The 15,211-nt window shown below is 46.6% G+C and overlaps 2 protein-coding genes across 14 annotated transcripts in view; one reads left to right on the top strand and one right to left on the bottom strand.

Annotated features, from left to right (window-relative positions):
• Positions 1 to 361: 361 nt before the first annotated feature.
• C14H16orf90 (chromosome 14 C16orf90 homolog) lies at positions 362 to 1,441 on the bottom strand. The gene is made up of 2 exons (XM_014833239.3): positions 1,033 to 1,441; positions 362 to 650 (listed from the first exon to the last, which is right to left on the bottom strand). The coding sequence occupies exons 1-2, from the start codon at positions 1,439 to 1,441 to the stop codon at positions 493 to 495; spliced, it is 567 nt and encodes a 188-aa protein (XP_014688725.2). The 3' UTR covers positions 362 to 492.
• Positions 1,442 to 7,663: 6,222 nt separating this feature from the next.
• Positions 7,664 to 15,211, top strand: part of CLUAP1 (clusterin associated protein 1) — a 35,571-nt gene continuing 28,023 nt past the window's right edge. For 3 of the 13 annotated variants that reach the window (XM_070485063.1, XM_014833149.3, XM_070485060.1), the window contains exons 1-4: positions 8,129 to 8,266; positions 11,156 to 11,267; positions 12,651 to 12,735; positions 13,640 to 13,819. In XM_070485063.1, the coding sequence (XP_070341164.1) occupies positions 8,245 to 8,266; positions 11,156 to 11,267; positions 12,651 to 12,735; positions 13,640 to 13,819 (399 nt within the window). In that variant the 5' untranslated portion in view covers positions 8,129 to 8,244. Of the gene's footprint in view, positions 8,715 to 8,789; positions 8,915 to 11,155; positions 11,268 to 12,650; positions 12,736 to 13,639; positions 13,820 to 15,211 lie in introns of those variants that run through there. The other 10 variants (XM_070485067.1, XM_070485064.1, XM_070485071.1 and 7 more) reach the window with 10 other exon arrangements.

The raw sequence follows: 15,211 nt of genomic DNA, 5'->3' as shown, positions 1-15,211 counted from the left end.
GAAGGATGGCTCCCTCCTCAACTACGGGTGGGAGTGCCTTGGATCCCCCCTGAGGTCGACACCTTGCTCTCAGAACACAGGTGCCAAGGGGCTGTTTCTCGGACTAAATGGCCTGATGACAGACAGACTAAGGGACAGAAGGTATAGGCCTTGGCTTTTATTGAGATTAGACCTGTGGGCTCCCTGGCCCAACTCTCCACTCAGCCTGGCCTCCCAGGTACAAGTGACCGACTGGAGTTGGAGCAGGTTGCAAGGGCACATCCAGGCTTCTATTTTTTCTGTCCCTCCCGCCGGACCTCCATCTCCCTCCCCCCTCGAGTTTTCCCCAGGCTGGCCCAGGCTCTGGTGCTGGGCAGCGGCCAGGGTGTCTCGCTGTTGGGGGGCCACTGGTGGGGGCTCAGCCCTTCCTGTCTGGACCTCCACCCCATCCTCCTGGGCCATCCTTTCCCCTCTTGTCCCGAGCTAGGAGAACCAGCCCTGGCACTCAGATCCCTATGGCCTCTCCAGAGCCCCAGAGCGGGTTCTCTTGCACAGTGGACATGTAGACTCCTCTGAGGCCCCCCAGGACCTCTTGGGCCTGAGCCCCAAGCCTTCTGGGGGACTGGGCAGGGAGGAAGCACCCTTGGCTGGGTCCATGCTGGAACTGGAAGCTGAGGAAAGAGGGAAGAGAGAAGTCACCCGGAGGGACCCAGGAGAGCCGGACAGCCCATCCTATGACCCCCAGAACCTGGTGTCCTTCAAAACAGGAGGGGAGGGGGCGGTTCTCCTTAAAGAGAACCCATGAGGGAGGAGGAAAAGGGAAACAGATGGTTCAAGCTGGAAGGATCCTCATCTAACCTGACCCCTTCATTTTACTAAAGGGGAAGCTGAGGCTGGGGGAAGGGTGCTGTCCAAAGTCCCTCATCAAGTGCAGAACTGAGAGGGTTGGGCGTGGAGAAGGGGCCGTCTGAGTCTGTCTGAGTCCCCAACCCAACCCTTCCCTGGGTCTTCCCCCGCCGTCCCCAGTTCTGCCTCACCTGGACAGGTGCTCACCTGTATTTCCTGGGCTGTCCCTTGACAGTTGAGCTTCCAGAAGGGCTGAGCAGTGGCCGTTACCTGGGCCCAGAGTCCCCTGTGGCAGGCCCAAAGGCCAAGCCATGCCTTCCGGCCGTGGGAGGCAGCCCCCAGCCATGAGCCGGCTCAGCCAGTGGCTCTCACACTGGCTGGCGAGCTGCATGTGACCCGGTAGATAGAGAGCCAGGCCCCGGAGGTGGCGCAGCCGGAAGTTCTTGGGCTTGCTTCCCTGGGCACTGGGGCACTGCTGCTGCCCCAGCCCCCCCTCGTAGATGTTGGCTGGTGTGTTGGGGTGGCTGGGGTGTCCTTGGGCCCAGCTCACTGCATCTGTGGAGGGGAGAGCAGGAGGGTGGTGGCTGGTGGGCCGTAGCAGACGTGAGGGGAGCATGCAGTCACACGCTCATGTGATGGGCTCCATATCTGGCCTGTGGAGCCTCAGCTTACCTGTCTGTCAAATAGGCTCAGTCCCTTGCCTATCGCCTCCTGTGACCCAACATGCTATTCCTCTTTTCTCTCCCATCTAACAGGGAGGTCTGAGAAGCCTGAGCCTTGGCACTAAATTCTCTTTCAGAACTTCAAGCCCTTCCTGCCACCTCTTTTTGCCCCCCACCCTTGAAAGAGCAGTCTGGTGCCAGTACAGAAATTGCACAGTGGGTCCAGGACCACACAGCCCATGGTCACACTGTCTGGACCAGTGGCCATTCCCCTTTCCCAAGCATGCATGTCCCTGAGGCCACCCTGGTGGCTATGGGCCCAGGTCAGGACAGGAGGGCAGCTCTCCTCCTGCCACTCCTCCTGTCAGCCTGGCACCTTCTCTTATGCGCAGCTCAGAGAACGCACAGACCAAGGCTTCCATGGAGGGCCAGCGTGGTCGGGGAGGAGCTGCTGGGCCTCTGGTGCAGGAGGGCTCTGCTCTGCCCTGCCTAGGGGGTGGGTCTGCAGGTCTCCCTTGGCAACCAGCTCTATGATGTCACAGAGAAGACTCCCAGCCTCCCTGGACTGGGAAGTTTGGGGGAAGATGATGCCCAGGGCAGTGTCAGGGTGGGAGGAGAGCAAAGGAAGGAGGCAGAACCCTAGGGGAGGTCCCTGGTCCCTCTGGCTTGGGTCAGGCTACAAAACAGACCCAGCTCTTGCAGACTGGAGAGTCACTCCCAGGGGTGACCTCTTGGGGTCTCAGTTTCCTCTTCTGTGAGTGGGAAATGAGGGTTTAGGGGTGCAGACTTAGTGAGACCTGAGCAGACTGATAAGGTGGTTTGGGGTCCCTGGGCAAGTCACTTAACTTTTCTGACTGTCCATTTTCCCATAAGTCAATAATGGGGTATTGTGTGGCTCATACTAAGTGTGACGAAGGATGTGGAGGAACTGGAGCTCTCAGATACTGCTGGCGGGAATGTCAAATGGTACCACCACTTTGGGAAACAGTGTCTTAAAAAGTTTAAACTTTCAATTCTCTCTATTCACAGATGACATGATCTTATATATAGAAAAAATTAATTCACACGCAAAACTATTTGAGCTAATAAAACTATTAGAGCTAATAAAGTTCAGCAGAGTGAGATACAAGATTAATACACAAAAATTAATTGTATTTCTATACCCTAACAGAACAAAAAGAACAAAACACAAAACAGGAATAAATTTAACCAAGTAGGTGCAAGACGATACATTGCTGAAAAAAATAAAGAAGATTTAAATAAATGGAAAAATATCGCTGTTCATGGATTGAAGACTCAATGATGTTAAGACGGCAATACTCCCTAAAGTGATCTACAGAGCCCTTCAAAATCCCAGTAGCTTTTTATGAAGAAACAGGAAAACTGATCCTTAAATTCATGTGGAATTACAAGGGAGCCCAAATAATCAAAAACAATCCTAAAAAAGAAAAAAGTTTGAAGACATTTGCTGATTTCAAAACTTACTTCAATGACACAGTAACCAAAACAACGTGGAATCGTCATAAGGATAGACATCTAGTCCAATGGAATACAATAGAGAGCCCGGAAATAAACCCATCTATCTATGGTCAATTGATTTTTCAGCGAGAGTGCCAAGACTATTCATTGAATTGGGGGGAGAACAGTCTCTTCAATAAATGGTGCTGAGAAAACCGGATAGCCACATGCAAAAGAATGAAGTTGGATCCCTACCACCCACCATATACAAAAATTAACTCAAAATGTATCAAAGACCTAAATGTAAGAGCTAAAACCATAAAACTCTTAGAAGAAAATGTAGGGGTAAATCTTTACGACCTTGGATTTGGCAATGGAGTCTTCAATTTGACAAGAAAAGCACAAGCAACAATTGAAAAAATAGGCAAACTGGACTTCATCAAAATTTAAAACTTTTGTGCTGCAAAAGGCACTATCAAGAAGTGAAAAGACAGCCTACAACATGGTAGAAAATATTTCCAAATCATGTATCTGATAAGAGCATAATATCCAGAATAAAGAACTATTACAACTCAACAACAAAAAGACAAACAACCCAATTTAAAAATGGGCAAAGAATTGAACAGACATTTCTCCAAAGAAGATATACAAATAGTCAATAAGCACATGAAAGTCATTAGTTACTAAGGAAACACAAATTTAAACCACGGTGAGGTACTACTTCACACTCACAAGGAGGGATATAATTTAAAAAATAGAACATGACAAATGTTAATGAGGGTGCGGAGAAACTGGAACCCTCCTACACTGCTGGTGGGAATGTAAAATGATGCAGCCACTATGAAAAACAGTTTGGCAGTTCCTCAATAAGTTAAAGATAGGGGCCAGCCCGGTGGCGCAGCAGTTAAGTTTGCACACTCTGCTTCGGTGGCCCGGGGTTCGCCGGTTCGGATCCCGGGTGCAGACATGGCACCACTTGGCACGCCATGCTGTGGTAGGCGTCCCACATATAAAGTAGAGGAAGATGGGTATGGATGTTAGCTCAGGGCCAGCCTTCCTCAGCAAAAAGAGGAGGATTGGCAGCAGTTAGGTCAGGGCTAATCTTCCTCAAAAAAAATAAATAAAATAAGTTAAAGATAGAGTTACCACACGACCCAACAATTCCACTCCTAGGAATATACCCAAAAGAACTGAAAACATATTCAAACAAATGCTTGTACACAAATGTTCACAGCATTACTCATAGTAGCCAAAAAATAGAAAGAATCCAAATGTCCATCAACGAATGAATGGATAAACACATATGGTATGTCCATATAAGGAAATATTCTTCAGCCATAAAAAGGAGTGAAGTTCTGATACATGTTGCAACATGGATGAATCTCAAAATAATAATGCCAAGTGAAAGAAGCCAGACAAAAAGGAGCATATGCTATATGATTCCATTTATGTGGAATCTAGAAATATGCAAATCTACAGTGACATAAAGTAGAACAGTGGTTGCCTGGGGTAGGTGGAGTGGCAGGAGGGAGATATTACAAAGGGGCAGAGCATAAGAAAGCAGGGGTGATGCATTTGTTCTCTTTCTTGATTGTGGTGATGGTTCCTTGCATGTATACACTTGTCAAAACTTATTGAGGGGCCAGCCCCCTGGCGCAGCGGTTAAGTATGCACTTTCCACTTTGGCGGCCCGGGATACACAGGTTCGGGTCCCGGGTGTGGACGTGGCACCGTTTGGCAAGCCATGCTGTGGCAGGCATCACACATATAAAGCAGAGGAAGATGGGCACGGATGTGAGCTCAGGGCCAGTCTTCCTCAGCAAAAAGAGGAGGATCGGCAGCAGATGTTAGCTCAGGGCTGATATTCCTCAAAAAAAACAACAACATTGAATTGCACACTTCAAATATGCGTACTTTATCATATGTCAGTAAAGCTGTTAAAAAATGAAAAACCAAGGGAGGAAGCTTTGGCTCCCTTCTCAGTATTCCCTCTGTGCTCTGCCAACTATAGTGGAGACTGAGTGCAGTCTGCCCCTAAAACGCCTACCACATCTCATTTAATCCTCGAAGTAACCCTATCAGGCATTATTACCTCCATTTTAACATTGAAGGATCTGTGTCGCCAAGAGGTTAAGTAACTTGCCCAAGGTCACACAGCTGATTGCTTTGCTTTAGGAACAGCACCGGGAGCGTGTGCACACCAGTTTGCCCTAACTTAAAGCAGAACTGGTGGGCTTCCAGTGGCCTATCGTGAGCACGAGTCAGGAGCCACAAGTACCTGGCCCAGAGCCAGCCCAGACCTGGGTATCCCAACCAGCACAGAGCATGGAGGGAGGGCGGGGGACAAGAAACAGATGACAGGGCCCTTCCTCAAAGACCATTCACTTCACTGGAGTAAGGTGATGTACTCTCAGTCACTCACTCATTCATTCATTCATTCAATCAGTCAGGTATTTAACAAATACATTCTGAGAGCCTGCGTATCACCAAATACTATTGTAGACTTGGGGAGAGTCCAGAGTAGGACAGAACAGGTGTCTGCTTTCATGTCCAGACCAGAGAGGCAGAAGATAAGCAAACGAGACGTTTCCAGATCATACTGGGAAGGAAATAAAACAGGGAAGGGATGGGAAGGCTCTGCTTTGTGACAGGGAAGGGCTGGGAAGGCTCTGCTTTGGTGTAGGTGGTCCAAGTGGCCTCTTCACAAAGATCTGAAGTTGGGAGAGCGTTCCAGGCGGAGGGAACTGCATGTGCAAAGACCTGAAGGCAGGAGGATGATGGGCATGTTTAAGGGAAAGCAGGCCAGGATAGAAGGAGGGAAGGGAGTGAGGAGAACAGAGGAGGTGCAGCTAAGGAGTTTGAGTTTTATTCGAACTGCAATGGAAAGCCATTGGGTAGGTTTTTTTGAAGGCTTTTTTTGTTTTTAGTCATGTTTATTGAGATACAAGTTTAGATATGGTAAAATTCACCCTTTTTAGGGCACAGTTCTATGAGTTTTGACGAATACCTACTGTCATGTTATTGCCACTACAATCAAGATATGGGACAGTTCCGCCACCCCCAAAATTCTTTTGCACCCAGCTCCTCCTGGCAACCACTGATTTGTTTTCTGTCTCCATATTTTTGTCTTATCCAGATTGTCATATAAATGGAGTCATACAGTATGTAGCCTTTTGAGGCTGGCTTCTTCCACTTAGCATAAGGCGCTGGAGATTCTTGTTGCCCTTGTGTATATCAGGAGTTTGTTTCTTTTTTTATTGTAATCCATATTATGGATGTACCACACTTTGTTTATTCATTCATAAGTTGAGGACCAGTTGAGTGGTTTCCAGTTTGGGACGATTATGAATAAAGCTGCTATCAACATTCATGTATAGGGCCGGCCTGGTGGCGCAGCAGATAAGTGCAGACGTTCTGCTTCCGCAGCCCCGGGTTGGCCGGTTTGGATCCCGGGTGCGGACAGGGCACTGCTCAGAAGGCCATGCTGTGGTAGGCGTCCCACACATAAAGTAGAGGAAGATGGGCATGGATGTTAGCTCAGGGCTAGTCTTTCTCAAAAAAAAAAAAAAAAACATTTGTGTACAGGTTTTTGTGTGAACATAAGTTTCTGTTTCTCTTGGGCAAATACTTAAGAGTGGGATTTTTGAGCCATATGTTAACTGTGTTTATAAGAAACTACCAACTGTTTTCTAAAGCAGCTGTACTCTTACATTCTCACCAATAATGTATGAGAGTTCAAGTTGCTCCACAGCCTTCTAAGCCCTTGGCATGGTCAGGGTTTTTGTTGTTTGTACCATTCTAATAACTGCCTAGTGATATCTCATTGTAGTTTAATATATGTTTCCCTAATGACTAATAATCTTGAGCACCTTTTCATTTGCTTATTTCCCATATATCTTCTTTTGTGAAGATTCTGTTGAAATTAGTCTACTTTCTAACTGCAATGTTTTCTTATTATTGAGTTTTGGGAGTTCCTTATGTATTCTGGATACAAGTTATCAGATGTGTTTTGTGAATATTTTCTTCTAGACTGTGGATTATCTTTTCATTTTCTTACAAGTGTCTTGAAGAGCAATTTTAAATTTTGCTGAAGTCCAATTCCTTGAAAAACATTTTTTTAAGGATCACGCTTTTGGTATCTCTAAGAATTTTGCTTAACTCAGTCACAAAGCTTTTCCCCTAAGTTTTCTTCTAGAAAAGTTATCGTTTTTAGGTTTTACAGTTAAGTAAGGGTGGTAGTTCATTGATTTGCATATGGATTTCCAATTGTTCCAAGACCATTCGTTGAAAGACTATTTTTCCCTCCATGAAGCGCTTCGTCGCCTTTGCGGTACTAACCATGTATGTGTGGACCTACTTCGGGACTCGCTTTAAGGTCCGTGCATTTACGTGTCCGTTACTTCGCCAACACGAATGCAGGCGCGGAGGGCGTCCCAGCGGTTAGCAGTCCCTCCTCTTCGCCCAGCCTTCCCGGATCAGCTCACTTCACGTCCCCAGCCCTTCTTTGTCGCCTGTCCCCCACCATGGCAGCCTAGTAGGGCGGGCTCCCAGGTGAGCCTCCAGCTGACCTGGTCACATATCGGCCGCGGTCCTGGCAGCGATGCCACCCGCTCCCTCAACTAGGAAAACGGATACTTCCCGGCCGGAAGAGGCCACGGTTGCCAGGACAACCACCGGGGCCCGCGGGCCCGGGCCGATTTCCGGCCTGTCGTGAAGCCTGAGCGGGCACCGCTTGCCCGGGGCCTGGCCGCGCTGCGTCCCGCCGCCCCACGGACGGCTAGGGCCTCCTCTCCGCAGCCAGGGGCCTCGGGCCTTCACGCCGCGGACGCTTCTGACGCGGGCGCGGCCAGTTTACACATGCCGGGGAGAAGCGTGCTGGGCACCGCGCCCAGGAGGGAGACCGGCTTCGTGACATTATCGTACATTCTTTCTAGAGTGGAGGAGGAAATGAGAAGCAGTATGTAGAGCGCCTAGCACAGTGTCTGGCACATAGTAGGCACTCAGAACGTGTCAGCCAGCGCCAAAGGTCTGTCTGCAAAGTGTGTGAAACGGGCCCCCACGCCGCACGGCTCGCAGCTCGTGGCAGGCACCGGGACCTCACGCCGGCTCCCTCGGATCCCCGGGACGCCCCCTGCCTGCCGTCCTTCTTGTACGCATGCGTACGCAGCCCAGTCGTTTCGCACCTCATCCTGTTTGGCCCCCGCAGCACGCCGTCCAGGGCTCGGTGCGTTGCCATAGAAACCCGTGAGTGCTGAGGGGCGACCCTTGAAGAGTAGGCGCTGCTGGGGACCCGAGCAAAATGTCTTTCCGCGACCTCCGCAGTAAGGCAGCCCTGTTCCCTGTGACCTACGGTCCTCCCGAGACTCGGGGCTCCGGGCCGCCGGGTCCCCTGTCCGTGCCTCCGCCTAGGCGCGCGCCGCAAGAGTCCCCTCTCCGGCCTCTGCGCCTCCGGGGCACCCCCGGCCCGCGGCCGTCCCCGGGCTGAGCGCCCCTCCGGGCCTCGTCGCCCTGTTTGTGACGGTGGGGAGTTCTGTATCTGCCACCGGCCACATATGGCTGGGGCGGCTGAGCAACCCAAGTTATCGTTTTATCTGATTTTAATAGGTTTATATAGCCACGTGGGGCTGTGGCGACCTTATTGAGAAACGTAGAGGCCGTATTTGAGTTGGGTTAGCTTAGAGCTCAGGGAAGCGAACAACAAAACCGAGGAGCGGCTGGTGAATCATAGTAATTGCGGCTAGCATTGTTTGAGCTTATGCGATCTGCCAGGTAGTTACTGTTGTGTGTGTGCATCGTTTCATTTCCTCCTCTCAACAACTCTGTGCGCCTATGTTTAGAGACCAGGAAACGGGCACGGAGAGGTCAGTGACACAGGTGCGGGTCCAGGGACACAGGTGGTAGGAGCTGGCCCTGGAGTTTGAGTTCAAGTCATCTAACCTCCGAAGGCTGCGTTCTTTCCAAAGGGGCTGGTGAGAAGGGAACCTGGAGGCCTTTGATAGGAGGGTGGGAAGTGGAAGAATGGGGATAAGAGAATTACTTACTAGTACGTGGGGTCACATGTTACACACCAGCCATTTTACATTCAGTATCTTATCTTAGTCCTCGCTGTAACAGTAAATTAGGTGGTATAATTCCTGGATGGAATACTTCGGGTCACGGAGAGGTAAAGTAGCTTGCTTTAGGTCACACAGCTAGAACTAGGTGGAACCAAGGATCAAAACATAGGACTTTGTGAATCAAAAATCTCTTGCCTTTTATACACTATCATTTTCTGGATGTGAAGCAGTTCAGCTCACTGGCTCCACCTGCATAGGTGTAGTAGGTGATTGCCAAGTTGGTGTGATCTAAGGGGCCTAAATAAGGCCAATTTTCTTTTCTTTTCTTTTTTTTAAACATTTTATTTTTTTCCTTTTTCTCCCCAAAGCCCCCCCGGTACATAGTTGTATATTCTTTGTTGTGGGTCCTTCTAGTTGTGGCATGTGGGACGCTGCCTCAGCGTGGTTTGATGGGCAGTGGCATGTCCACGCCCAGGATTTGAACCAACGAAACACTGGGCCGCCTGCAGTGGAGTGCGCAAACTTAACCACTTGGCCATGGGGCCAGCCCCTGAGAACTTTTTTTTTTTTTTTTTTGAGGAAGACGAGCCCTGAGCTAACTACTGCCAGTCCTCCTCTTTTTTGCTGAGGAAGCCTGGCCCTGAGCTAACATCCGTGTCCATCTTCCTCTACTTTATATGTGGGACGCCTACCACAGCATGGCATGCCAAGCGGTGCCATGTCCGCACCCGGGATCAGCGAACCCCAGGCCACCGAGAAGCAGAACGTGTGAACTTAACTGCTGCGCCACCGGGCCGGCCCCGCCAATTTTCTAACTGAATTGCTGGTGCCTGAAATTTCACCATTAAAGATTATTCCTTTCAGTTATGAATTGCTCTTTTTATACCATGTATATACAGGAAGAGGCATAAAGGCATCATATTTTCTTATGCAATTGTAGCACCATAGTGTGAATTATGCCCTCTGGAATTTGAAGGTTCTTAGTGACTGTATGTTGTAGTGACAAGTTTCTCCTCTCTTGTAGTTTAGAGAGGCCAGCACTCTGCTAAGGGATGTTGAATGGAGCTGTGTTGGGAAGAATGCACAAAAAGGGGATTTCTGAACATTTTGACCTTAAATGTGTTCCGTACAACTGTGCAATTTATAGGAAGAATCTCAAATTGTCTCCACTTTGATACTGGAACTGCAGAATTAACAGAACTTGACTACTACTTAGCAAGAAGAAGTATTTAGGCCTTGCTTGACTGATGGGAAGGCTGCTGCTTTATTCTCCCTCCCTCTATTCAAATTTCCCAAAAACAGTGACAGAGGCCTCTGTGCCGTTGCTCTTTCCTCTGCTCATACTTTCTCTTCAGTTATATGGTGAAATCCAGCCTAATCTCCAGTGCCCAGGAAATTTATTTGCAAATCTCACTGGGACATTTTGAATATCCACCTTCGAGAAGAGTGAGGACAGACGTTATGTAGTCAGAAGCACACTGAATATAGATCTTGGCACAACGTGGAAACTCAAAACATGTTTGTTGTGTTCATTTCCAGGACCTGCTTAAAGCTTAGTGACTGCAACCTCCGTTATCAACAAATACTAGTGTTACTGTTTCTTAACCTGTTTTGTAATAAATGTAAATATTGCTCTATAGGCCAATCATACTCGTGAAGATTTCTCTAAATACAATGCAACTAATCTTTAAAATTTGTATTATAAGATCCTGTATGCTCATTTAAAAAAACTCAGAAAAAACTCATAACCATGAACTTCACTCTACCACCGTCACCCCCAGAAATAACAGTTATTTAAAAATGTTTTTCTTTATGACATTTTATAAGGCCAGATGTTTCTTCTTTTGAATAGTTAGTAGAAGATATTCGAGAGAAATGAGATATCAAAGAAATTAAATTCACAGCCAATCCCTAAGCCTTATTTTAACGTACAACTTCCACTTCTTCTCCTATTAAACTGAACTGTTTTTCAGGAAGCAGATTAGGTGTTTTAACTTTTATCTCCTTTTTTCTTTCCTCTTAGAGAGTTGATAAATAGTCCCTAAAACTGTTGGGAATAGGTTGAGAATAAGAAGGGGAAGCAAAGAAAGTATGTAAATTAATGTCATTGCCGTTTGCCAAGGAACTGACTGGATTGCATTTTCCATTGGACAGACTTTACAGAGATGATGAGAGCCTTGGGATACCCTCGACATATTTCCATGGAAAATTTCCGCACACCAAATTTTGGACTTGTATCTGAAGTGCTTCTCTGGCTTGTGAAAAGGTTAGAGCTGCACTTTATTGAGATCTAAGAATGAATGCTGGATTTTATTCATTAGCCACCAAGAAATAGAATACTGTTGTGAAGCAAAAGGAATTGTTCGATAAAATTTGAGTTTGACAGACTCAGTTGTAACCTGTTAAAAATCAGTCGGGTTTAAAGAACGCTGTGGGAGAAGGGAACATACCAGGCAGTGGTAAAAGGAGATTATTTCTCAGTAGGAAGTGGACACTGGGGCACTGGTCCAAGTTCCTCTTCACCCCCTTGCCTTCATCAAGGAGTTACAGGGACCTCCCTACACACTCTAATGAGTACACTGGATTAGAAATAATTTAGATTTCATTTTATGTGAAAAATCTAATATGATTCAGGGTTCGCAAACCTTTTTGTTAAGGAAATAAGTAAATATTTTAGGCATTCCAGGTTACCTAAGATCTCTGTTGTATATTCTACCTTTTGTTTTTGTTTTTTTGTTTGTTTTGAGGAAGAGTAGCCCTGAGCTAACTACTGCCAGTCCTCTTTTTGCTGAGGAAGACTGGCCCTGAGCTAACATCCATGCCCATCTTCCTCTACTTTATATGTGGGACGCCTACCACACCATGGCTTTTTGCCAAGTGGTGCCATGTCTGCACCCGGGATCCAAACCGGCAAACCGCTGGCTGCTGAGAAGCAGAACGTGCGAACTTAACTGCTGCACCACGGGGCCGGGCCTACCTTGTGTTTTTTAAACCCTTTAAAAAGGTGAACAACCTTAGCTTGCAGGCTGTACAGAAAGAGGCCAAGGGCTGCAGTCTGCTGACCCCTGGTGGATCATCAGTAGCTTGAAGAAAGTAATTCCAACAACTCTGCTGCTTCTCTAAGCTAACTAGTTAGCCCTGGGTCAAGGGCTGTCAGCCAGAGTAATAGTGCTGATTATTTTAATTCAACTTTGAGGTCTGAGATAGACTTAATTTTGTAAGCTGAGCACCCACTTTTTATTTTTATTTTATTTTTTTGCTGTGGAAGATTAGCTCTGAGCTAACATCTGTGCCACTCTTCTTCTACTTTATATGTGGGTCATTGCCACAGAATGGCTGATGAGTGGCATAGGTCCATGCCAGAATCCAAACCCTCAAACCGGGGCTGCTGAAGTGGAGCGTGCTGAATTTAACCACTGCACCATGGGGCAAGCCCCTTGATTTTTGAAATCAGTTAAACTTATTCTTAGGTGAGGATTTGCTCTCTCAGGTGTTTGGAATTTTGTGTTGCTTTTGAAGTCTTTCTTAACCTTACTAGGTTAGCTGGGGACTCAGCTTCCTGTTACAGATCCACTTCCTCTCAGTTGTCCACTTTCTTCTTCGTGGTCTTCCTGCTTAATTGTGTCTTCTCTCTCTCTCTCTCTGATAGGTATGAACCTCAGACTGACATCCCTTCTGATGTTGAGACTGAACAAGATCGAGTTTTCTTCATTAAGGCAATTGCCCAGTTCATGGTTAGTTCATGGTTATTTGATGGAATTGTAAAATTAAATACATTAGAAAAAGATGAGTCCTAGTTAGGGCTACTTTCAAGTTTCTAAACTATTCCATTACCAGGTTTCTGTGAAGCCATTTCACCAACAAATTTTTTTGTTTTTAATTAGTTATTTGTTAAGAATTTTATTTATTTATTTTTGAATAGGTAATATATTTCATGGTTCAGAAATTTTTTTTAAATCATGAAACGACATGGAGTACAATAATTTTCTGTCCTATATGTCATTGGCCCAGTTCCATTTCCAGTAATCACTATTTTTAATATCTTCCCGAGTTTCTTTATGCATATATAAACAAGTAAAATATGCTTTTTCTCCTTCCTTTTACACAGATGGTGACATCCTATACACCTGTTTAGAATCTTGCTTTCTTCACTTAACAGTACATTTTGGAGAACTTTCCAAATGCGTACAGAGTGTCCTCATTCTTTCTTACACTTGAGTAGTATTGCATGCATGGATATACCTTAATTTACGTAATTTATATAGATAAGCATTTAGGTTGTTTGTAACTTTTGCTCTTTGAAACTTTGCTGTAACGAATAACATAGAGATATTGTTTTGTTGGTGAGTATATCCCTAGGATAAGTTCTTAGGATTGGAATTTCTAGGTCAAAAGATCATTTGTAATTTTGTTGTTGTTGTTTACCAAATTGCTCTCCATCAAGATTGTATCAGTTTACACACCCACTCACAATCTGAGTCACTTGAAAGTGTGACTCTTAGTATGATCAGGTTATATCCTAATTGTTGGTAGAGACATTTTCAAATTACCTACATTTTACATTTTATATGGAAAAAAAAATCTGTGGTTAGATTTTATACGGAAAGGCCCTTAAACTTTTTTTTTGTCTGAAAATAGGCCACCAAGGCACATATAAAACTCAACACTAAGAAGCTTTATCAAGCAGATGGGTATGCGGTGAAGGAACTGTTGAAGATCACCTCTGTCCTTTATAATGCTATGAAGACTAAAGGGATGGAGGGCTCTAAAATAGGAGAGGAAGATATCAGCAAATTCAAGTTCGATCTTGGCTCAAAGGTAAGGACAACGAAAGGCTTGTAGTAAGGGACCGAATATTTATTTCTCAAACCCTAAAATGGAACATGGTAGAGTGCTGGCTATCTTCCAGGCACTGTTCAGGCACTGGGGATATAGGCATGAACAACAAGGACAGAAATCCTCTGTTCCTGCTGCTCAGCTGGGACCACAAAGCAGAAGGAATGGCAGGTCAGATGCGATAAATGTGTGGAGAACAGTAAGGCAGGGAAGGGGCTGGGAGAGGTATCTTAAATAGGGAGGTAGGACAGCCTCAAGGGCTGGATGAGGTTTTCAGCAGAGATCTGAAGGAGGGAAGGGGGAACCATGCAGTGGAGGGGAAAAAGTGTCTTCTGATGAAAGTGTGCTTTGTGTGTTTGAGGAATTGCAAGGAGGCCATGTGACAAGAACCAGGAGGAAAGGCCATGACAGACCCCGTAGTGCCTGGAAAGCCACGTTTAAGACTTTGATGTTTACTCTGAGGTGGAAAATCATTGAGTTTTGAACAGAGAAGTACATGATTTGAAACTTCATGTTGAAAGGATCCCTCTGGCTGCTGGGTTGAGATCAGACTTAAGTGGGAGGCAAGGGTGGAAGCAGAGAGACCTGTTAGAAAGCAAGAGATGATGGTGACTTTGAGCAGAGTGGTTGTGGGAGAGGTAGATATCAGGAGCTCAGCCAAGCTAGGGGAGAGGGAGCTGAGCGCTGCCTGATGTCAGAGAACTTGATTAAAACAATAAGCCAAAAAAGAAAGCTAAGTCTTTAACCGCTTACTGTGATGGTATAAGCAAGAAGCTAAAACCAGAGGGAGCATTGACTCCCCTGTTTCATGCCCTGTGGAATGGCCCACCTGTCAAAGGTCCGGTTGTAGGCATTGTCTCACTGTTGAGGGAACCCTGAATGAAAGGCTCCAGCAGTTTTATGCGCGCAGATGTAGGGGGAGGCCTAGGAGTGGAAAAGTAGTGGGTACTGAGTCAGTGAGGCAAATTGTCCTCAAGTCCCCATCCCTGTGTGTTGTGCACCCCCCACCCCCAAGGAGGCCTCAGCAGAGGTGTGAAGAGGACCCTGGCCCAAGGCCTCAGATGATAGAGATCTAGGAATGGAAGTCCTGGGGCTAAGAATGCAGATATTTATGAGAACATGACCAACCAGAGATCCGGAGTGCAACTGAGGCCTTGACTGCAACTCCCTTCAGAGACTGCGGTGCGCTGGTGTGCCCCAAGTCTGGTGTGCAGGTGGGAGCAGCTTCCCCCGCAAGGCCTGCCAGGTGAAGCCTTTGTAATGGCCTGTGGTCAGGCCTGAAAAATTACACATAGGTTTTAACCAGGAGCCAGATTCCTCAGTGGAAGGAAGTGGCCAGAGGTTAGAACATATTATAAAGGTAGATCTTATGGG

The sequence above is a fragment of the Equus asinus genome, chromosome 14 (assembly GCF_041296235.1).
Source record: "Equus asinus isolate D_3611 breed Donkey chromosome 14, EquAss-T2T_v2, whole genome shotgun sequence".
Lineage (NCBI taxonomy): Eukaryota > Metazoa > Chordata > Mammalia > Perissodactyla > Equidae > Equus > Equus asinus.
The sequence above is the reverse complement of the archived record's forward strand: the minus strand, read 5'-3'. Positions and strand labels throughout refer to the sequence as shown.

Coding starts and splice junctions, on each gene's coding strand:
- C14H16orf90 (XM_014833239.3), bottom strand. CDS start 1,441: ATGCTCCCCTCACGTCTGCTACGGCCCACCAGCCACCACCCTCCTGCT. Junction 651..1,032: donor GGACAGCCCAGGAAATACAG/GTGAGCACCTGT, acceptor CTCTTTCCTCAG/CTTCCAGTTCCAGCATGGAC.